General features: G+C 33.8%; 1 protein-coding gene across 1 annotated transcript in view; it reads left to right on the top strand.

Moving 5' to 3' along the window:
- Positions 1 to 24,072, top strand: part of LOC136038133 (zygotic DNA replication licensing factor mcm3-like) — a gene marked incomplete at its 3' end in the record, with an annotated part of 59,202 nt that overhangs the window by 18,627 nt on the left and 16,503 nt on the right. The window contains 7 exon segments of the mRNA XM_065721158.1: positions 548 to 678; positions 2,129 to 2,228; positions 6,286 to 6,424; positions 10,721 to 10,957; positions 12,931 to 13,095; positions 18,087 to 18,285; positions 22,006 to 22,154. Coding sequence (XP_065577230.1) covers positions 548 to 678; positions 2,129 to 2,228; positions 6,286 to 6,424; positions 10,721 to 10,957; positions 12,931 to 13,095; positions 18,087 to 18,285; positions 22,006 to 22,154 — 1,120 coding nt within the window.

Raw genomic sequence — 24,072 nt, forward strand, 5'->3', positions numbered from 1 at the left:
GATAACTTTTATTCTCTTTATTGTCTCTGATAGTCTTGCATCATCTTTAAGTATGCTTTACTCTAGCTAAGAGCAGAGTTTTAAAAGTGGCACTATTGGCATCATTTTAAAATATTTTAAGGTCTGTGACACATTCCAGACTTCTGCACTAATTTTTTTGTTTTATGTGCGGTCATGGTGAATTTTCTGAGCCAAAGTCGTTTTTAGGATTCCTTTCGGTACGATAAAACTTCCTACCCCCCAAAGAAATTGTTTTCTGAAAGTTACAAGTCTGTCCCCCAATCATGAGACAAACCTATTAACTTTATGCAATCTCTATAATGAGATATATTCGTTTGCCATTAGGCTTCATGCGTAAAAAATGTATGTTTTCTAATGAGCATCAGGAAACTAACTAAATGATTATAAAGTCCTCTGGATAAATTGTTACTGTAGTATAGCGTCGCGTGACTGTTTCCTAAATAGTGGTTGGCTTGGTGCTTGGCACACTTACCAACGAAAGTGAAATTTTTCTTGTATCTTGTAATGTTTTCCTATTCTCTTTTAGGTTCGATGGTTCACCCAAAATTAGTAAGGAGTGTGCACTTCTGTCCTGCAACTGGTAAATCTATGGAACGGAAATATACCGATCTTACATCTTATGATGCATACCCGTCTTCTGCTGTCTACCCAACTAAGGTCTCTGGCAACTTTTAATTACAAACTCTAGACTTAGTGAACTTGTAACCTGGAATCAGATGAACCCTATCATGAGGAAGCATAGGTTCCATTATTGAGGGAAGGGGGGGGGGGTCTGAGAGCTTTTCTTTTATAACAGGGGTCAAAACACGAAACCGAGCCGCTTTCAGGATTTTGGATACTGGGAACGATTAACTGTGAAAGAAGACGGTTGTAAATGCCCTTTGATGATCCTCTTTTGGAAATTTTAGATGAAATTTTCACATATTAAAGAATAATCTCGGCAATGAAAGTGCAGATCCTCTCCTGTAGCACATACAACAATTGCAAAATAACTTGTAATTGCCAAAAAACAAAGAGCTATTATTTCGTTAAAAGAGGCGTTTTGTTGGTGAAATTAATCTTTCGTCATGTAGCCTATAACTATACTGACAAAATGTATTATCCTCAGGTTTCAAATCATTGACAAGCTTTTTGTAGGGGGTGAAGGTATTTATTTTGAGTAAAGATTTTACTGAGGACATCTATTTTCGGAAGTCAAAAATTTGATGCTCTGGTTTCTATTGGAAATTGAAATTTTCAAAATTTTTGTGTTTGCATTTCGAAAGTAAAATAGTTCAAAATAGGGATGATACCTTTTTAGTGACAGTGAATAGATATTAAATTATTTAACTGGATATTTCGAACACATATACAGTGTTCATCATCAGCAGTAAAACTCACTGAGTTTACTGCTGATGATGAACTAATGATGATGACTAAGACTGCAAAACTAAGATTCTATTTGTCAATAACTCAGTTAAAGTGCTGGAATTGAATTTTTTCGTGCTATTCCTGGCCTGTTCACCGTATTTTTTCATCTTTAAACCAAAGTTTCACTGAGAAACGATTAAGAAAATTTTGAGTAGCTTTTGGAGGTGGGGGCTACCTGATTTTAACCATAAAACTTTTGCTGTAAGAATTATGGCAAAAATTTCTGCAACAATTGAGGCAGCCACAAATGCTGTCATTAGATATCCTTATTTTGTTTGCTTTTCCATGCTAAAAGTTTTAGCTGAAATAAATTTACACTACTACTAATTCTATTAATACTACTAATTGATACTACTAACTGGATACTAATAATTCTACAATTTAATCTATTGTCATAAATTATTTCTATTGGCCTAAATTATTTCATGATACCATTTCTTTTGTCACAAATTACGTCTATCTTTCTAGGACGATGATAATAATCCTCTGGTTACCGATTTCGTTTGCTTTTCCATGCTAAAAGTTTTAGCTGAAATAAATTTATACTACTACTAATTCTATTAATACTACTAATTGATACTACTAACTGGATACTAATAATTCTACAATTTATTTCTGTTGTCATAAATTATTTCTATTGGCCTAAATTATTTCATGATACCATTTCTTTTGTCACAAATTACATCTATCTTTCTAGGACGATGATAATAATCCTCTGGTTACCGAATATGGATTATGTACCTTCAAAGATCATCAGACTATAACCATTCAAGAAATGCCAGAGAAGTCTCCGGCTGGTAAATAAATATATCTTTTTATTTTAATGTTGTCGTTTTTTTTCAGTTAGTATTGTTGCCAATAACATAGATTGTGTTATTCACGTTCCCGCAATTTTGACTTGTTAACTTCCTCTAACAAGTATTTGAAGAATTTAATTAAGGTATGTGCGAGAATTTTTTTATTCTTTATTTCACCAATAATTACCGACCATGTTTTATGTTTCTTCAAAGTTAAGTATCGAGTATCTGGGCAAAGATGTACTTAAGTAGTACTCAAATTGAGATTAAGCGACATATAACTTTTTTACCTGATCTTATTGTCCTGGTTATTGTAACAGTTATTGACCTGGTCAAGCAGTCACCTCCTTTCGAAGGTGATCTGCTATCGCTTTGAAGCCTTGCTGCTGGCATGACTGTTGCTGATCACGTGAACGCCAACAAAGTAGCGGGAGTCGGGAAAAAGATTTTTGACCGGATAGTAGGGACATCTTTGAAGGAGTATTCGTTCAAACGGAAGGATCAGGCAGTCCTTATGACGGTGAAGAAAAAAAATAGGGGAGAAATCCACCGTTTGGACCCATCGCTGTTGTTTTAGCGTCATCCAAAAGACTGAATATGAACGAAGAATGTTCATTTGAATATGAAATTTGCTTCTATCCTGCGTCGCTTTTTGAAAGCCAAATAAACCAGAGCTGTCAATTGACTTTCAGTAACTAACATTATAGGGGAAAATCTTTGTCTAGCTTGCACCTACGCCTTAGAAGATTCCCTGGGCAAAAAAAAAGAAACATGTTTGGAAATTTTAGATCGATACTGGAACAACTTTTCGGCCAAATACCCAGATGTCATTATTATCTGTGATCGCTACGACATCGGTGCTTCGACAAAAGATATGACCCATCTTAAGCGAAACCGTGTCACTGGACGGGAAGTACTGTTTAGCCCAGAAACAAGACTCACCGCCAAAAAAGAGGATTTTCTTTCTTGTAAAAATAATAAAGCCGGTTTCGTCAATGTGCTTTCTGATTATTTACGAGGCAAAGGTCTAAGAACCATCCAAGCTAAAGCTGATGCTGACTTGCTTATTGTGCTTACAGCGAATAATTGTTCGAAGACTTCGGGCACTTTAGTTATCGGTGACGATATCGACTTGTTGGTTGTGTTACTTTAGTGATGTTTCCCTGAGCGCAACAATGTCTTCGTGCAAAGTGAGCCTAAGGCAACCACTTCAGGTGCAATTCGGGACATCGAAGCCATTGTTAAGAAGATTGGAACTGAAACCTGCAAACTGCTTCCGTTTTGCTCACGTAATTCTCGGTCGCGACACAACTCCCCGTCTACAAGGACTTGCCAAAGGAATTGTGCTTAAACGGCGGAGGGACAACGAACAGTTTAAGAAAGTACTTCAACATTTTCTCGAATTGATGCTTCGAACAAAGAGGTTAAAGCAGCGGGAGAGGCTTTCGGTTCCGTACGGTGGAAAATCTAATGAGAATCTTGACAGTTTTCGACACCGAGTCTTTCAGCAGAAAGTAGCAAAGTCTACGACTTTCGTCCATATCCAAAATCTAACTTCTACTTCAGCAGAAGCGAAATTTAACTGTTTCTGAACCTATCTTCAAGTACAGCATTTGATTGGACTTCAGAGCCCTGCCCTTGATCCAGAGAATTAGGGATGGAGACAGCCGAAAAACATACTGTACACTATCCTCAGGGATTTTCCAGTGGCACCGAAAAAAAAATTCTCATCTCTGTGAAATGTGCTTGTCAGGAACCCTGTTTATAGTGACCAGTGCAGCTGTCATTGAAATGGCATCAAATGCGACATTGCTTGCAAATCTTGCCAAGGAATTTGTTGCTTTAATGCTAAGGTCCAAACCGAAGATGAAGAAGACTTTTGATTAATTAAACAAATATGACGAATCTCCAATACTTTTTTGCAATTTCAAATTATCTGTGATTTTTGTTCAAATTAAAATCAATGATTTAGCTAGTTGCAAGAAGTTCCTTATTGGATTCTAAGAATTTGGGGTCGTCATGTTTGAAATGGAGGATAAGTGTATGAATTCTGCTTTGCGTAATGTTATTTTCAAACCTATATTGACCCTTAACTTATGAGTGGAGAGGGGGGTGGGCTGAACATGAGTGTTCAAAACAAAAAAGTGCTTATTTGTGATCTACGTACCAGATCTACCTGTGACTGACTTTCTATACGAGTAAATTAGATTGTTTTTTAAAAGCGGTCATTTTAGAAGAAAAGACGATAACCATCAATTTCGACTTGTCCGATTTTGGCCAATTTCTCATATGTTTTAGACAATTTTTTCTCCGGTTGAATGGTACCAAAATCGCAACTGTTACAATTTTTTTTAGGTTAAACCTCACTGCAGAATAATTGTATTAAACATATGTAGTCTGTTGCAAACAAAATTCTGTTGTTAGACTAATGAATTTGAATAAAAGAAAGCGTGATGAACGTATATTACTAAAAAAAAAGAAAATAAGAATAGGCATGAATAGATCTATCCAACTTATGTTAAAGTATGCTTGCAGTGTGAATGCTTGGATTTAATTCCATGAAGTCATTTGTAATGATAATAAATATCTTTCCTTTTATGCATAAATTTATGTTTAATACAGTCAACTTCTGCTCCAAGTACAATTTAAAATAGATGTTACTTTTTCAGCCATTCAGTAGAAATGAAATTTTAAAACATTTCTAAGCTGTTTAATGATAACAAGTCTTCAAGACGTCGGACTTATTAACTTTGATTTGTGCTGCCATTTTGTAGTAGGAGCTACAACAGTAAGAATGCTATACTATTTTTGATTGGTTAAGTAGAAATAATCCACCAACCAGAAATAGACTTGCATTTTTTTACGGACATTAAGCAAACCAATGCAATAGGCCTACTTGGTCAAATTTAAACAGTTGTAACTCTTTAGATCTCTAGTAGATGGGGCCACAGTTTTCGTCCGATGCTGGTTTGCTAAACGCTATCTAATACATGGTAGAGAAAAACTTCGTTTCCGTCTGCTTGAGAAGTATGGCCTGGGAAGTCTTATGCCGAGAACCTCCTAATACAGGGGAAGGCTACTTTCTCCCTTAGGAAAGTCAAAATACATCTGTAAATTTATATTATATAAAATGAATCAAAATATTGGAAGATGTTTGCATTATTTTAAATATACATCAAACTTTTCAGTCAAAATATTCTATTATTAAATGTCCAACCCCCACCCCTTGGTTGGATAGAAAGAATAAGAATAAAAGAAAATAATACGAGGGCGATTTTCAGCCAGTAAAAGATGGAATTTGTAGAAGATCCCAATTGCGGATATTGGAGAATACAGTACTAAGGAGTGTAGAAATTTTTATCGTATTCATTTTATTTGGCTTTAAATAGGAATTTAATCTTCAAATTACTATTTGAAGTCGTTTTAAAAGTATTCTACTGATTTTCTGCCAGTAGAATGAAAATGAGAAGATGAAGCAGATAATTGGCCAAACACCTCCGCTAAGGCCTCCTCTTTGCACTTATAAAGTAGTATAATTATCAAGCATGCTTATTGCAATAAGCAAAAAAAAGAAAAAAAAATACCTCGTTTCGGTCGATTTGAGAAGTATGGCCTGAGGATTTTGGTGTAGCAAATACGCTAAATATATTGTCAGTGTGATTTGTACTGCTTTATGGTTTTTTTTCCAACATCCTTAGAGGATATTGCATTAATTACCGGAGAAAAACTGGGGCTCTTCCTTGTCTACTACTTGCCTGTGGTAAGGTCTCTATTCTGTTTTTGGATGAATAGTGTAACTAATCATTTGGTAAAAATGGAAATGGATAGTCTATCGCTAAGACTTGAGAAGAATTAAATACAATAGAGAAGGTTATAAAATATTAGACGTCAAATCCAAAACGTCTTTTTTATCCTTTTTGCTCTTGTCCCAGAATGTAAGTTAGGCTAACCCTGGGGAAAATTTCCGGAATCGCTCTTATGTGGTTTTCAGGTTTAATATATTTTTATTGATTTCATCAATTCGTACAGCTGTTGCTTAGTGGTATATGAATTTTAGGACAGCTGCCCAGATCGGTTGACGTAATTTGTGACAATGACTTAGTTGATAAGTGTAAACCTGGTGACAGGATTCAAGCAGTTGGTATTTATCGTTGCTTACCCGGCAAACAGGGATCTTTCACAACAGGAACATTTAGGTGAGATTTTTTTTTATTCGGAATTTAAGTGGATACTTTTTCCCCATCTATTTCCTTTCACTCCTGTTTTAATCTATTCTTTTCTTTTTTGAAATTTCTTTTTGATTACTAAGCGAAAAGAGCAATGACGCTTTTTTTTTTATCAAAATGGTCAGAAAAAAATGGATAATACATTGTACTTACATCGCTCTTTACTTAGGCAGCGCTACTGCACCGCCAAATCAATCTAGTTACAGCACTTGAAAGGTTAAGACAAAACTTGGGGCTTTAAAAAAGGGCTATAAGCCCATTGAATTTGAAGGAGCTTGATCTAGCATAAAAATCAAGTTTTTAATGTTCTCCCAGGGATTGAATACTTTCCTGTTGTCACCTTTCTGCATGATAAGACATCCTTCAGCATTGCTAAAAGACTTATACTGTATAGTAAGAACAATGTATCTTGTTGCTACCAGTTGACTTTTATCAATAGAATGCAGAGAACAAATAACAATTTTTTTTTTTACGGATTTCTTTTAGTTATCACTCCTCAAGAGTTGTGAAAAATTTTAATTTCGTTTACTTTAAGGCTTGTTTGTATACGGGCTTTATACCCTGTCTTATAAAAGAAATTGTGGATTCAGTGTAGCTACAGTTCAATTGAAATGGCAAAATTAAAATATTCGGAAAGGGTATTGAATGGTGAATTGAATGACCAGCCGGCAAATCAGTCAACTCATCTAAATATTAAAACTTTTCTGTTGTCATTTTGAAAAAAAAAATGGCCACCATTTGGGAAAAATACGGTAAAATTCTAGATGATGTGTTTTTGGCAATTCTCGAAAAATGTTCTTATGCTTGTTCTACATTGCTTGGTGACTTCATTATGTGTCACTTACGACAAATGACAGTTCAAACGACAAAAAAGGTCAAATATCGTCAAGAGCCATTGCTTGGACACAGGCGTCAGATATGACGTTTCACCCCACGTAAACGCCATTTTTGTCACGTCGTTGTAGACCCCCTCGAATCTCCTGTAGACCCCTGGGGGTCCAGTTGGACTTTTTTGGGAACCAGTGATTTAGATCGTTTTCTGACAAGTATGGGTTGAATGTGTTTATTTGAGACGTAATTTGGTGAATGTATTAAAAATATCACGTATAAAAATAGTGTGTGTGTCTTCGTGTTTTTTGAGGGGATGTAACCCTCATTATCGTATCATGCTAAAAATTTTATTTGTTTATTATTTGGACTCCTTGTCAGGACTCCTTGACAAATATTGCCGTCTCTTCAAGGCCCTCTACACTGATACTAAGAACTCCGTTCAGATAAACAGGCATCATAGCCTGTATTTGAAATAAATACCGGTATAAGCCAAGAATTTGTTGCCTTCTCCGAAATTTCAAAGCCGTCGTCGATTACGCTATGGATTGAACCACAACCTCCACTTTCGTTATTGCGACTCCGGGGCTGCTCTCGCTTTCATATGCAACTCTGCAGCTGAACTCGAACAAGTCCTTACTTCGCTGTCGGAAGCAGCATCTAAAGTGGACTGAAAATCGACTGGCAAAAGGCTTAAGATAACGATCATCGATCCGGCAGACAAAGCTTCGGATTCACCTGCATTCAGTATATTAGGCTGACCACTGAGCACCAGCAAGAGAAATAAGTCAAATCAAGTCAATGTCATAAACATATTATTTTGAAGACTTGAGTGATAACAAAAACGAGAAATATAATTAAGGAAAGTGACGATTAAGTATGGTTTTATAGATGGCGCTTCCCATTTTCAGGCTTTACTGTATAGTTACCCCTTTCAGCATATTCTTTGCTCCAAAATGTGCCATTTCAGCCTCCGCTAACTAACAGATCATCTAGAAAACAATATGTGTGAAAAAATTAACATTTTACTTGCCATAAAATACATAAAAACTTCTCACTGGAAGTATAGGGACTGCATCTGATGTTCGATGATTATTGTCGCCTGGAAATGTTCGATTAAACCTTCTATCGATTTTTTTCTTTTTTTTTTTAGTATCTAATTCTTTTCAGGAAGTTTAATTTTGGGTCTCGTTTCCCTTATTATTAAAAATAGAATTGGTCGAAATGCAAGTCAGACGATAGGCATAAAAAATAACAAAATCTTAGTTCATACTTTTTGGGGAGGACTGGATAAAAATGGTTTCCCCCCTCCCTCAATACAAGACTATAGTACTCTTTGTCCCTTCTTCCCCCAAAAGAATTTTTTCTGAAAGTTTCAGCTGAATCCTCCAGCCGTGAGACAAAGCGTGGTATTCTTGCCAGACTATGTACAACATTTTTCGCTTTTTAATAAAACCTAACTGGCCGTGTGCAATAAAACAGTTCGCTGTAACGAACTGTATGAGTAATGACGCGGCCTAATAGTGCACGAAACTCTAAGCTACTGAATTTTTATGTCAATAAATATATCAAAAGAATTGGCTTATTATACTGGTTTGAGATATGTAAGATTTTCAAATTTAATATTACCTATCAAAAGCAATGAGTCTGAAATTTTTTTTCGTATTTTGGAAAAAGGGGAAAATGCCCCCTAAAAGTTAAGAAATCTTAAGGAAAATCACATCATCAGATTCAGCGTATACGACGACCCTTTTGTAGAGCTTTAAAGCTCCCGTCTGCAAAAATGTGGAATTTTGTATTTTTTGCCAGAAGAAAGATCACGGATGTATGTTTCTTTTTTATTTTATTTTTTCTCATGGGTGATTGCATCGAACCAATAGCTTTAGAATATCAGGAAAAGACTCATTCAAACGGAAATTAAAAGTTCTAGTGCTCTTTTAAAGTGACCAAAAAGATTGAAGTGCAACTAGCCCCCCTCCCACCTTTTTATTTCCTCAAAATCGTTCGATGAAAATCCTGAGATAGCCGTTTTGTTCAGCATAGTTGAAAAGCCCAATAAATGTGCCTTTGGGCATAACATACCCCCCCCCCCACGGCCCCTAGAGAAAGGTTTGCAAGTCATGAAATTTGCCCATTGTTTACTTATAGTATTTCTTATTGGCAAATATACAGGTTTTATTCAGGGGGGGGGGGTTAATTTTCTGCTGGGGGGATTTCACACGGGGGAATTTGTCAGAATTCCTTTATGAAATTCTTTTATTGTCTTACTTTCTCTTTGTCGACTCCATGGAATGGAATTGTCTGAAGGGATATTTTCTATGGAAGGAACTTTCCATGGAGCGCTTTTCAGTTAGAGGATGGAATTTGGCGTAGAGTGGGAGTCAGATATCCCTAAAAGCGATCAAAAATTAAATAATTTTCTTTTTTCAACTGAAAGTTTGGAGCAACATCAAAGCTTAAAACGAACAGAAATTGTTATGTATGTGAGGCCGTTTCCCCCTCCTCATCATACCGCTTTTTACGCTAAAATTTGTTAATTTTACTTTTAAAAAGGCTTCTTATTCTAATTAAACGGCCCTTGTGTTTCAGGAATTGTTCTTATAGAATTGGGACCAAAAGTCAAACTTTAGCGCAAAGAGTGACGTATTAAGGAGTGGCAACCCCCTCATACAAGTAATAATTTCTGTTGGTAATAAGTCTTGATGTTGCTTCTTACTTGCAGCTGAAAAAACTAGTGTTTTTATTTAATCTCTATAAGGAGACAGACATACCTGCTTCTCTTTAGGCTTCAATCTAAAGAAAGAAAGAGAGGTTTATTCTGTCCTGTGATTATCCGAAAATCATCTTCAAAGTATTCCTACGGATGAATCTTTCTTGGGTAAACCTTGCAGACCCTTACCAAAAATATGAAGTAAGATCTTGTGAAGTAAGATCTTTTTCAGGCCTCCCGTAATATAATTAGGTTGTTCATTTTATTAGTATTAAGTGTTACATCGATAGAAAAACGTGATACTACCTTGCTTGGGCCTCATACATGGCCTAATTATTAATAGTCCAGTACAGAGCTTGGAGTTTGATGATCTTGCATATGTTTAAGGGATTGATATACTCCGAACAAGCAAAGGCTCGAAGGGAGCTAAATGTTTATTTTTTAATTTATTTTTTGATAAACCCCATATTTGATCTAAAAAATATGCATTTTTGACATATATATTTAGTCTATTTTAACGTATTTTTGTATGTTATCTGTTATTTGCTTCTCAGGTAACGCTTAAAATACATCTGTTGCGAAAAAAAAACAACAAATATGTCTCTGGTACAGGCGTAAAGTTAAGCATAACTTGAAGTTAAGTAAAATGAATACACCTTGTACAGTGTATTCATTACACTTTTTCTGATCGTTTCCAGTTTTTACATTTTTAATTTTTTCTCTTTCAGAACTCTGCTTATAGCGAATAATATAATTCAGCTAAACAAAGAAGCGTCCATATCATTGCATGTCGAAGATGTTAAAAATTGCAAAAAGTTTTCCCGCCAAAAAGGAGATGTCTTCGCGATTCTTGCCAAGTCACTAGCGCCGTCTATTCATGGTCATGATTATGTCAAAAAGGCTCTTCTCTGTTTACTACTAGGTGGCACAGAAAAGCTTCTACCCAATGGAACCAGGCTTCGAGGGTAAAGGTTTCCCCTTTTCAATTACCCTTTCCTTTTATTTTTCTTCTGTTATTCTTTTAATTGTTATTGTTGATTATTTTAATGAATATTTTTATCTCAAAGCAATTCTTCAACCTTTTAGCATAATAATCAAGATGTTCGATAAAATCCTGCCTCAGAATCTTGTTTAAGGAAATATTCCTCCCTCTCCCTCCAAGAAAAACTGCATGATATTTCACTTGTGCATATCGTCAATTCTTTACAGGAGCAAGAATGCTGCGTTGGATGCTTTACGCTTAAAAAGTACTTACCTAAAAAGGTGTATGTCGGTTTGCATTTTAGTAATTACAATCGTTTGGTAAAAAAAAAACCTGAGACATTTTTTTACATTTGCTGTTGTCTGTGTATGAAGAATTTTTCTAAGTATTTTGTTCATGAGTTTTTGATCTAATTGATTTCTAGAAATATATTCAGCACTCCGTGGCAAAAAAAAAAATCTGGTTAAAAAGTATTTGGACCAGACTAGTAATATGAATTTTTAAAATTCTGTTAAATTTTCTTGTTATAAATGTATATGAAATTGTGACTTTCTTTTTTTTCTTTTTTTCTTTTTTTTAATATCCTAATATACGAAGTCTATGACTCAATTTAGGTGTTTTGACACTAAAATACTAAAAGATCAGTATGTTTAGCCTCTTAATTGCTTTTATGTTAACCACGGTGGTATTTTGCATTATTTGGTCGCAGTCTATGTAAAATAAAGAAATAAATCTGGAAACAACAGATAACTCTACTGGCCATAGACTCGTTTGTCGTTTCCAGATTTATTTCTTTGTATTTTCATGGCAGCCCAGTTTGGCTTTAGATCTTTTAGCAGTTTATGTAGTGTTGATCCTTTTCTCGTTGGAAGAGGGGATAAATTTTTGAATTTTTCTATTACAAGTATTGAATCTTTTTTAGAGAAGGGCTATTAGAACAATGTTAAGGGAGACTTCCCACCCCATCCCTTCAGGTGTAAGTATAATGGTGGACATTGCTACAAACAGGTCCAAACTTTGTGGATGGGGTAAATTTTCCGTTTGGGAAAGGGGGCTAAAAAGTTGGGTCTTCTTGTGTGTCCCTTTGACCATTTTTGGAGCCCCCCCCCCCACACACACACATTCATATGCAGTATTGATGGTAGACGTTTATAATGACGAAAACCACACTGTCTTTCCATAATACAACAACAAAAGAGAGAATAATGAGGACTTTTTTCCCAAGACAGTGAACCAACAAAACCTATTTGAATATTTCGGCCCTATATCTAAGGGCCGTCTTCAGCAAAGAAAAAATAAAAACAATAAAACACTTACAATAAAAGTTCTCAGTTAAAAATCCATTTTTTTTAAAATAGCCTTGGTATCATTACTTCTTAACGAAAAGTTCAGCCAAGACATTTTTGTTCCATGTTTGTATTTTGGAACATCACAATCATCATTATTTCCTATATATGAATTATTGTCGGTAGTTGAAGATTAGAGTAACGCCTTGGAATTTGGCTGTATAATTTTATGTTAAACCCCTAGTACTGCAGAGAAAAAAAAGGTAAAGAGTACGGCATTAGACTTTACAGTTCCTACCGGCGGTGCTGATCTCCGTTTCTTGTCCCTTCAGCCAGGAAGTACAATGGGGGGGTTGGGGGCCAACCATCCTATGCTTTCGCACACCCTTCCTGTTTACCTTCCCCAGATTTCTCCAGGTACCCATTTAGAGCTGGGTCGACTCTGGCTGAGCTTACAGAGTCACGCCACTGACCCCCGTCCTAAACTAAATAATTGAGTACACTAGGACTCGAACCCTCGCCCTCTCAGACGAAGGATCCCGAGTCCGGCGCTCCAAACCACTCGGCCAGGACGGCTCAATAACAACAACTGGAAGAGGATCTTCAGGTGTCTAGTACTGTAGAGTGCTTCAGTTAAATAGATGTCATATATTTTGTTGTTGTTTTTTAGAGACATCAATATCCTTCTGATCGGAGATCCCAGTGTTGCTAAGTCACAAATGTTAAGATATGTGCTAAATACAGCACCAAGAGCAATAACAACAACTGGAAGAGGATCTTCAGGTGTCGGTCTTACAGCTGCAGTTACCACGGATAACGAAACGGGAGAAAGAAGGTATTTTGTATATTACTTTCTGATGGGATTTATGTTATTCTTTCTTTTAGCCCCGCTTTCCTCTCACCTTTCTCATGTTTACATCGGCCTCCTGTAATCTTCTTAAAACTTGTTACAATGCCAACCATTGGTATTGCCAACTGTGTCTAATAGAAAAGTTTTGATATGACTTCAACATTGGCTGTATTCAAAGCCTTCCGGTACTCCGTTTGACAACATTGCGGCATATTGGGGCGGCGCATTCAAAAGTATGACCTGACACTGATTGATAGGTTCGAACCCTTTCCCAAAGCAAATGTTTCAAAAAAGTTTTTAGCTGTTACTCGGTATAAAATTCCTCATTTCTATCTAATTTTCCTTTTAAAGGCTCCATGGTTACCTGATAATACGGGTCTAAAGCCTAATTTTAAATACACTTGTTTTTTAAATTAAATGAAAGTTTAGATTGAAAAAAGGCGAAAAGTAAACATTAGACGTGTTAAAAAAAGGTAAATAAAGAATATGGCGTTTTTCATCTCCATGAACAGACAACAAACCTAACATCAAACGATAAAATATGTAACAAAAACTTATCAATGAAAGAGAATTGGGGATGGTTTAACCATCAAGAAAAGCGAAGAAAAATAATAGAAAAGCAAAAGAAAAATAAGGTTAACAATTAATTATTAGACACTAAGGTTAAAGGTTAAATGATGTTATAAATGAACAGCTTACGTCGTATTAAAATTAAATAGAGGATAATGAAAAAATATTTTTAAACTTTTATCTGATAGCAGCAGTCGATCAGAATATCCTTAATAGTCCACTGAAGCGTGGCTAAACATGTACTAAAAATTGCTACTGAAAATACATTATTGATAGTGCATCATCGATCAATCTAAAATATTTTATAATCAGTTTAAATTATAAAATGTTTTTCTTCAGAATTCTTTTTCAATATCATCACCAAAAATATATGGATTTTCAAATACAACACTAATGCCCGTTTTTGAACATGCTTTTTATTTTCTTCGTAAAGGTGAGAAAAATAGAAAAAATAACACATAGTTCAACTAAATATCTACAAAATTTATTTGTTTCTACCTCTTTTGTGTGATTTTTTTATTCTTTCTGTGCAGTAAATTCTGCTTCAAAATGTTCTGAATAAAACAGAAAAATGTGTTTATGTGTAAAAACCTTAAGTCTTAGAATTTCTATTTCAAGAGAAATAAAGCTTTGCTTCTCCAAATTTTGTTTCTTACAAAATCTTGTTTGTTTCTAACTCTTTTGTTGTATTTTTTTATTCTTCTGTGCTGTAAGTGTATTTTCAATGTGTTCTGAATAAAAGAGAAAAATGTGTTTCTGTAAAAACCTAAAGTCTTAGAATTTCTATTTCAAGAGAAATAAAACTTCGTTTTTATATCTTTGTACTTCTGGCACGTACGCAGGGGGGGGGGGGGCTTCGCCCCCCCCCCCTCCCCCGAAATTTTGTTATATGTTTAATTTCCCCATGGTTTCTTGGGATTTTTGGCAAAAGTAGGACATTTATTAAGAATCTAGATACATGTTTGAAGCCTTTTTTGGGGGATTTTACAGCATGCAATTATCCGGTCAAGTCACTGCCCAATTATAAACCCATTTTCTGTCTAAATTTTTACCCTCTTTGAAGTAATTAGCAATTGTACTGTTATTTTTTTTGTAAAGAGAGTTTGCTTGCCACAGCAAAATAGAATTATCCTTGATATTAGGGCGTTTATCCCCCCTTTTCAGGATAAAGTACAGCTTTTAATGGATCAATCTTGGAAACTATCATTTTTCATTAAAATCTACGTTTTGCAATAGAAGAACTACCCCCACAGCACCCGTATTACACTGTTAACCCTAAAATTTCTCTTTCAGTGGGAGATAATAGATTAATCACTGGTTCTAAGTCGCTATGAACATAACCTGAGCCTAAAACTTACTTTTGAGGTTTCAGTCTTCTTCCCCCCATCCGCTACAATACTACAGATTAAAGTTAATCTGTATTTTCCGATATACATGCTTATTGCATTACTGAATAAAAAAATGGTACTTTATATCTGCTGTTTCGAAGGTTTTGAGCACCCCTTCCCCGAAAAAATTCCTGCGTACGTGCCTGTTGCACTTGTAGTGACACTTATTTTGGGACAATCTTCTAATCAACTGTTCACCTAGCACTATTAGCCCATTTGCTAAAATCGTACAAGTGTTTGTTATTAGTGTACAAGGAACGAAAAAAAAGAAAAAAGGTGAATAGAAACCAACTTACAAATTGAGCGGTCATTAAAACGCTAGCCATACAATTAGTATAAAAGAAGGAATATAATTTCTCTTGAATGTCTTGGTTTTGATAGGAACGGGGGTCAACATCGCTATCTCTTTAGAATCGTCTCTGGTTGGTCTTTGTCCAATGGGACCGTGTGACAAAAAGTAACATGGAATACAGGTTTTGATTGTAAGTAAGTAAGTAATTTTATTGCCCGAAAATTCACAGGGATTAAAACGGAATATATCAAAGGAAAAAGAAAAGAAAAGTCACACTAGGGAACATCACCAAACGTATTTACACATTATGTACATTACCAAAACTAATGGGTCAGGATGGCTAGCCACGGGTTCGCTATTCCCATAGCGTTTTTCAAAAATTCTCGGTGATACTGTTAACACAAACTGTTGGATCGGATACACCATTATTACGCATGATAAAGGAGTTACTCGTCCACGGTAGAAGTCTCAGAAGGAACTTCGCGAATCGAAAAAACAGAACTGTTACTTTTGTATACTGAGCAGACGACAGGTATTTCCAACAAGGTGCTATATGTAGTACGTGTAGAAGGGCAATGGTATTATACAGCGACTCAAGATATTGTAGTTTTTCCAAAGTATGAGTGTAGGTCATCCTTCTAACGTGCAGAAGGCATCTTTCGATTTGTAGCAGGCTCTTTCTTCTTTAAACTCTTTAACACAACCAGAAATCAATTCTTATAATACATCAAACTTAAAACAGACAAAAATGAAAATGAATCATCAAATGAAACTTAAAGTGGACAGAAATTAAAATGAATGATCAAGACAAACTTAAAACGAAAGAAATTACTAATAAAAGCAGGAGCTGGGCTACTAAAGAGTAGGGCTGCAGTGTTGCTAAAGGGACTGAATTAAAATGAATGATCAAGACAAACTTAAAACGAACAGAAATTACTAATAAAAGCAGGAGCTGGGCTACTAAAGAGTAGGGCTGCAGTGTTGCTAAAGGGACTGAATTAAAATGAATGATCAAGACAAACTTAAAACGAACAGAAATTACTGATAAAAGCAGGAGCAGGACTACTAAAGAGTAGGGCTACAGTGTTGCTAAATGGACTGAATGATAATTTAAATCATATTTCTGTTTCTTTTTTTCTGTCCTATAAGCAAAATTAACCTTAGTTTCTTGAATTTTGGCTGAATATAAGTCAAAAAACACTTATTTAATGTGAGGTTACTAGTACATATTCAATGCTTAAGATACATAATTCCTTTTTAAATACTCTTTTCTTCAATATCTTTCATAAAGTACCCTAGTCTTCTTGAACCATGTGAACAAAACATTCAGAAATTCTCATTAGTTGATATTTAGCTGATTTCTAAAAGTTTTAACAACCTTATTTTTAAAATCTTGTAGAGCATAGCATATGTCTAGGAAACAATTAAAGATTTAAACAAAAATACAAAACAAATAAAGATTCCAAACACTATTTTTTGAATAGACTCAATTTAGTTGGAAAGTTTTGTATTAAAACCATTGCGTCACATCAGACACTCATGCTGTAACGCAGATCTGATAGAGGAAGTGTATAATTTCAGAGCACGGAAATTAGGGCAACCAAACCTGGGGAAAGCTTAAGAATAGAAAGTAAGGGGCTTATTTTCCCTTTAATTTTCTTAATGACACCAAGAAGGTCTTTAGAGGACAAATAAAAACAATTAGGGATATCAACAATGCAAAAATTAAAAGATAATTATTACCATTCCTGATATAGCTGTAAATGGAAATTTTTTTCACTAGCCAGTTTTTTAAAACGTGTTTTTCAATTTTTGGTTACTATGGGCTTTCTTTTTTAAGTTTGTTCTTGAATAGTTTGCAGCTTCCGCTGCAACCATACTAGTTCTTATCTGTTCCTCCATCGTGAGGGAAACCAGCCATATTTAGGAATTAAGTAAACATATTCAAAACGGTGGGATAAATTTTACTAACCACGATTTTAATGATATGCTGTTATGTCTGACAGTCATTTGTGTAAAATTTAGGTGCTTAGATTTTTGATTTGCTTCGAATATTGCAGCTCAAAACGATTTTTTTTTTACATTATTGATTATAATTGAAATGAATTGAAGTTGTTGTTTAAGTTAAGTTGATTTATTGTTTAGTAATTTTTGTTTAATCGGCTACCATCACAAGCCCTCTGGGGCTTTCTTGCAGCTGGTTGTATTTTTGTTGCTGTATATTTTTATTGTAATTAATTAAAATAAAATAAAACAAACCATTATATTTAAAATGTGTGGCAAGTGGAACATAACTAGTTCTTTCAAGTTTTGGATATCCCCCCCCCCCAAAAAAAAAAATGCATGAAGGCACACGGCTCTTCACCTACAACGCTAGAGCGTTACCTATGATTCATAATTTTGTTAAGGTGGGCTAAAGATTGGGATAGGGATCTAAAATTATAGAGATAGGATAAAACTATCAAGAAAAAAAGGGGGGGGGTAAAATTAGGGCAAAAGAAACTAGGCTACAACTTAGGCCTTGAGACGTTTATCTGGGGAGGCGATTATTATAATACCTCCGATTATTTTCCTCTTATCGTAGCTCTGCTTGGGTTTATTTGGAAAAAAAGAGTATTTATTTTGAACTGAGTTAGTCTGTTTTTTTTCCCGTGTTATAAGAAGCAGAATAATAACTTTCATACTACCATTTTATTTATATTTTTTTATCCCTCATTTTCTTTTAGACTTGAAGCCGGTGCTATGGTACTTGCCGACAGAGGTGTTGTATGCATTGATGAATTTGACAAAATGTCTGATATGGATAGAACTGCCATTCATGAGGTTATGGAACAAGGAAGAGTCACTATAACTAAAGCTGGCATCCAAGCTCATTTGAATGCTAGATGCTCTGTACTTGCTGCTGCAAACCCTGTCTATGGAAGGGTATGATTACACTTGTTTCTCCACTTTTGTTAGTAATCCGCAGGGTTGCCACCCCTAGAGATCTATCACTTTCTAGTGATTTTTTATATTTTTTAAATTGAAAAATCACTAAATCAACCACAAACTAACTAAAACCTGTGTTTTTTTTTCCGGCTGGTAACCCTGGTTGTCAGGCTTGTAGAAGATAATTAACTACGTAAATAATTTCTTAGACCACACTGCTTTTTCATTTACGAAAAATTAAGAGAGAAAAACAGGTTTAATTTAAATAAAGCAGTGGAATAAAAACCAACAGTAGATCAAAACAATATGTTTTTGTTCCACTGCTTTGCATAAATTAAGCCTTTTTTCTGTCTAAATTTTCCGTTAACAACATTGGTCTGACATTAAAGAAAAAATAAATTAAAGAAATGCAGATGGATAATGGTGATTTTTAAAGCCAACGGAAAAACTTGACGAAGAAAACAAATATTTCGGGACTACAGCCGCCTCCCTTCTTCAGCGCCTTAAGAGAAAGTTAAAAGGAAGCACGTTCCCATTTCCCAAACGAAAACTGGAAAGAAAACATAAAAAAAATAAATAAAAACCAAAACTTACCGCGGAAAAAGAAGAATTTAGCCAATTCAGTCCCTTGTTTAGTATTGAACGAGTACCAATGCTTTTTGCTCATCTTAGATATTCGTGAATGACTTTTGAAATTAGGCTTTAAGCTGAAAAAAACTAATTCGGTTAATTTCTGATTTTATCTGTCTGTTGGTTTTGTTTGTTGCCCGTGTTGTTTGATTTTTAGGTTTTTTTATTCTTTAAGTTTTACCTTTTATCTGATTTTTCCTGTTTACTCTCTGCGTTTGTTGGTCTTATTAGTTTTCGTTTTTATCAGAACGTGTTTCCTTCTAATATTCTTTTGTTTTGCAGGAGAGCTGAGGGGGTTTTCCTCCTGAAAAGTTCGTTTTCTTTGTCTGGTATTTTTGTTGGCTTTATAAATCCCCACTCTTGATCTTCATTTCTCTATTTTTTAGTCAAGCTTGTGTCTAAGATTTTGTTCCAGGGTGGGTAAGCTTGGCTGATGAGGATCTTAATTTTTATTAAATAAAAAAAACAAGTTTTTTTTACTGAAAGTAAGGAGCGACATTAAAACTTAAAACGAACAGAAATTACTTCGTATATGTTTGACTCTCTCTCTCAATTCTTCTTTTTAAAACAGTAAAAAACTTTAGCGTAAAGAGCGGGGCGTTGATGAGGAAGCAGCCTCTTTCATATACGAAGTAATTTCTGTTCGTTTTAAGTTTTAATGTCGCTCCTTACTTTCAGTTAAAAAAACTTGTTTTTTTTATTTAATTTCTGAACGTTTTTGAATCAATGCATGTTTTGATTTTGGCTCTCCGCAGAGGAATAATTAAAACGAAATTTGCATATTTTTTTTGGCTAAATGGTTTTCTCATAATTTTGATCGAATGATTTTGAGAAAAAAAGAGCGGGGGAGGAAGCCTAGTTGCCCTCCGATTTTTTGGTCAATTAAAAAGGCAACTAGAACTTTTAATTTTTTACGAATATTTTTATTAGTAAAAGATTTACGTAACTTATAAATTAGCTTACGTAAAGAACTTTTGTATTCTCATATTTTTATTACATATATGAGGGGGTTCGCCCCCTTGTCAGATCCTCGCTCTTTACACTAAAGCTTAAATTTTGTCCCAATTCATTAAGAATGACCCCAGAATCACAAAAGCCGTAGAATATATAGTTGAAATACTAAAAATACTTTAACGTAAAGAGCGAGGTATTAGGAGGAGGTGAGCCCCTCAAATGGGTAATAATTTCTGTTTGTTTTAAGTTTTAATGCTCTTCCTTACTTCCAGCTGAAAGAACTTTTTCATATTTATTTTTTCATTGTGTTTTTAAATAATGCTAGTAAATCCTGCGCTCCCTTCATGGAGATTTTCTTCCCCCATGACAAATTATCGATGGAAAGTTCCCCCAGCATATCCCCCTCTTATCAACCCCTCCTCCAACCAAAAAAATCCTCCTGAAAACGCCTGTACACTTCCCAATAACCATTACTATATGTAAGCATTGGTCAAAGTTTGTAACTTGTTGCCCCTCCCATGGGGACTGTGGGGGAGTAAGTCGTCCCCAAAGACATAGTTATAAGGTTTTTCGACTACGCTGAATAAAATGGCTATCTCAGAATTTTGATCCGTTGAATTTGGTAAAATAATTAGCGTGGGAGGGGGCCTAGGTGCCCTCCAATTTTTTTGGTCACTTAAAAAGGGCACTAGAACTTTTCATTTCCGTTAGAATGAGCCCTCTTGCAACATTCTAGGACAACTGGGTCGATACGATCACCCCTGGAAAAAAAAAACAAAAAAACAAATAAACGATCACGCATCCGTGATCTGCCTTCTGGCAAAAAATACAAAATTCCACATTTTTGTAGATAGGAGCTTGAAACTTCTACAGTAGGGTTCTCTGATACGCTGAATCTGATGGTGTGATTTTCGTTAAGATTGTATGACTTTTAGGGGGTGTTTTCCCCTATTTTCTAAAATAACGCAAATTTTCTCAGGCTCGTAACTTTTGATGGGTATGACTAAACTTGATGAAACTTATATATTTAATTCAGCATTAAAATGCGATTCTTTTGATGTAGGTATTGGTATCAAAATTCCATTTTTTAGAGTTTTGGTTACTATTGAGCCGGGTCGCTCCTTACTACAGTTCGTTACCACGAACTGTTTGATAACCATTGGGCTTATTTACCAAAAATATACATATATTAATAATAATGCACAGAACCTTTATCCTGTCAGGAAGTAAACATAAGATTAACAAAACATTTCAATTGAAATGAAGACAAAAGAAAGAGAAAAACGAGCATAATATATACGTATGCAATATATATATATATATATATATATATATATATATATATATATATATATATATATATATATATATATATATACATATATATTATATATATATAAGGAAGACGAGAGGAGCGTGATCTACTCGACTTCAGACACTCAAACTAAATTCGAAAGTGAACATGACTCTTCGCCAAAGCGTGCAATCTCCTCACAAACACTGCCCACAGTCTTCCTCCAAATAAAATTAGATGGCTCAGAACAACTTATCAAATTAAACATAACCGTACATTTTTAATGTGTCACGTTGTTTGGGGGTTTGGGAAGGGCGAGGCGGATAAGAAATGTTACCTCCACCAGTACCGGCTACCGCCTTGCTACCAGTCGAATATTTTGCTTACCTGGATTTGTTAAAAAGTACTACATAGAGTTATTGACATGTGCTACCTCCACCCGCCTGTTACAATCTTTCTATTAGTGAATATTATACTTAGCTAGAGTTGTTGGTGGCTTTCGCCATTGAAATACACAAAATTGAAAACACTTGATTTCACCACAAAAGTGGCTTAAACGAGCACTTGTCGTTACCTGCAAACTTGCTTTATGGCAGTTTGTTTAAAACTTGCCCACGTGTTTTTAAGTTGCTTTTAATATTGCAACTCTATGGAATTGTCAGGATTATGATGAAAAGCTGCTGTCACAATGGCTATTCTTTTTTGCTATCTTTATAATATAATATTTATTGTACTAAAACCTGCGTAGGTGACCGAGTTCAGAGACCGTTTTGTTCTGTTTTTTATTCTTGTATTGAGTGTATAGAAAAGTTCAATAATTTTGGCGTGTTATATTTCAGTATGATCCATACAAGACACCTATGGAGAACATTGGCCTGCAAGACTCCTTGCTATCTCGTTTTGATTTACTGTTCATTCTTCTGGATACAGTTGATCAAAGTGCAGATAGAATGATTGCTGATCATGTGGTCAGAATGCATAGATTTAGGTAAAATTATGTGTTTATGCTAAATCTGTAAATACTTCTGTGTAAATTATATTCTTCTGTATTATATATATATATATATATATATATATATATATATATATATATATATATATATCTATATATATAAAAATAAGTTGTCTGTCTGTCTGTGGATGGATCAGGTGACGTCACCTGAAAAAACTGGATCAGGTGACGTCAAAACTGAAAAAAACTAAAAAAAGGCAAAAACTACAAAAAAAACTAAAAACTAATAAAAAAAAATAAAAAAGCTAAAAAACTAAAAAAACTAAAAAAAGGCAAAAACTACAAAAAAAAACTAAAAACTAATAAAAAAGCTAAAAAACTAAAAAAACTAAAAAAAGGCAAAAACTACAAAAAAAAACTAAAAACTAATAAAAAAAATAAAAAAGCTAAAAAACTAAAAAAACTAAAAAAACTAAAAAAAGGTAAAAAACTAAAAAGACTAAAAACTAAAAAAAACTAAAAAAAAAGGAAAAAACTGAAAAATAAGCTAAAATAAAGGTAAAAACCAATAAAAAACTAAAAAAAAAACTGAAAAATCTAAAAAAAGGCAAAAACTACAAAAAAAAACTAAAAACTAATAAAAAAAGTAAAAAAGCTAAAAAACTAAAAAAACTAAAAAAACTAAAAAAAGGTAAAAAACTAAAAAAAATAAAAAATAAAAAAAAACTAAAAAAAAGGAAAAAACTGAAAAATAAGCAAAATAAAGGTAAAAACCAATAAAAAACTAAAAAGAAAAAAAGGAAAAAACTAAAAAAAAATTTCATCTAAAAAACTAAAAAAAACGAAAAAAGGTAAAAACTAAAAGAACTAAAAAAGAAAAAAATAAATGACGACACTCAAAGAGAAAGCGACCAGGACAAAAGGAATGTTCGATTAGCAATCAACAAAGCACCGGGACACAGGGAGTATAAATGACGACCAGGACATAAGTAAAAAAAAAAAAACTATCTATATATATAAAAATAAGTTGTCTGTGGATCTCTGGATCGTGGATCAGGTGACGTCACCTGAAAAAACTGGATCAGGTGACGTCAAAACTGAAAAAACTAAAAAAAGGCAAAAACTACAAAAAAACTAAAAACTAATAAAAAAAATAAAAAAGCTAAAAAACTAAAAAAACTAAAAAAAGGCAAAAACTACAAAAAAAACTAAAAACTAATAAAAAAGCTAAAAAACTAAAAAAACTAAAAAAAAGGCAAAAACTACAAAAAAAACTAAAAACTAATAAAAAAAATAAAAAAGCTAAAAAACTAAAAAAACTAAAAAAAACTAAAAAAAGGTAAAAAACTAAAAAAACTAAAAACTTAAAAAAACTAAAAAAAAGGAAAAAACTGAAAAATAAGCTAAAATAAAGGTAAAAACCAATAAAAAACTAAAAAAAAAAACTGAAAAAACTAAAAAAAGGCAAAAACTACAAAAAAACTAAAAACTAATAAAAAAAGTAAAAAAGCTAAAAAACTAAAAGAACTAAAAAAAGGTAAAAAACTAAAAAAAATAAAAAATAAAAAAAACTAAAAAAAAGGAAAAAACTGAAAAATAAGCTAACATAAAGGTAAAAACCAATAAAAAACTAAAAAGAAAAAAAGGAAAAAACTAAAAAAAATTTTCATCTAAAAAACTAAAAAAAAACTAAAAAAGGTAAAAACTAAAAGAACTAAAAAAGAAAAAAATAAATGACGACACTCAAAGAGAAAGCGACCAGGACAAAAGGAATGTTCGATTAGCAATCAACAAAGCACCGGGACACAGGGAGTATAAATGACGACCAGGACATAAGTAAAAAAAAAAATTAACAAAACTAAAAAGAAGGTAAAAACTACAAAAAAACTAAAAAGAAAAAAAAAACTAAAAACTAATAAAAAAACTAAAAAATCTAAAAATCTAAATAAACTAA

The sequence above is a fragment of the Artemia franciscana genome, chromosome 17 (assembly GCF_032884065.1).
Source record: "Artemia franciscana chromosome 17, ASM3288406v1, whole genome shotgun sequence".
Classification (NCBI taxonomy): domain Eukaryota; kingdom Metazoa; phylum Arthropoda; class Branchiopoda; order Anostraca; family Artemiidae; genus Artemia; species Artemia franciscana.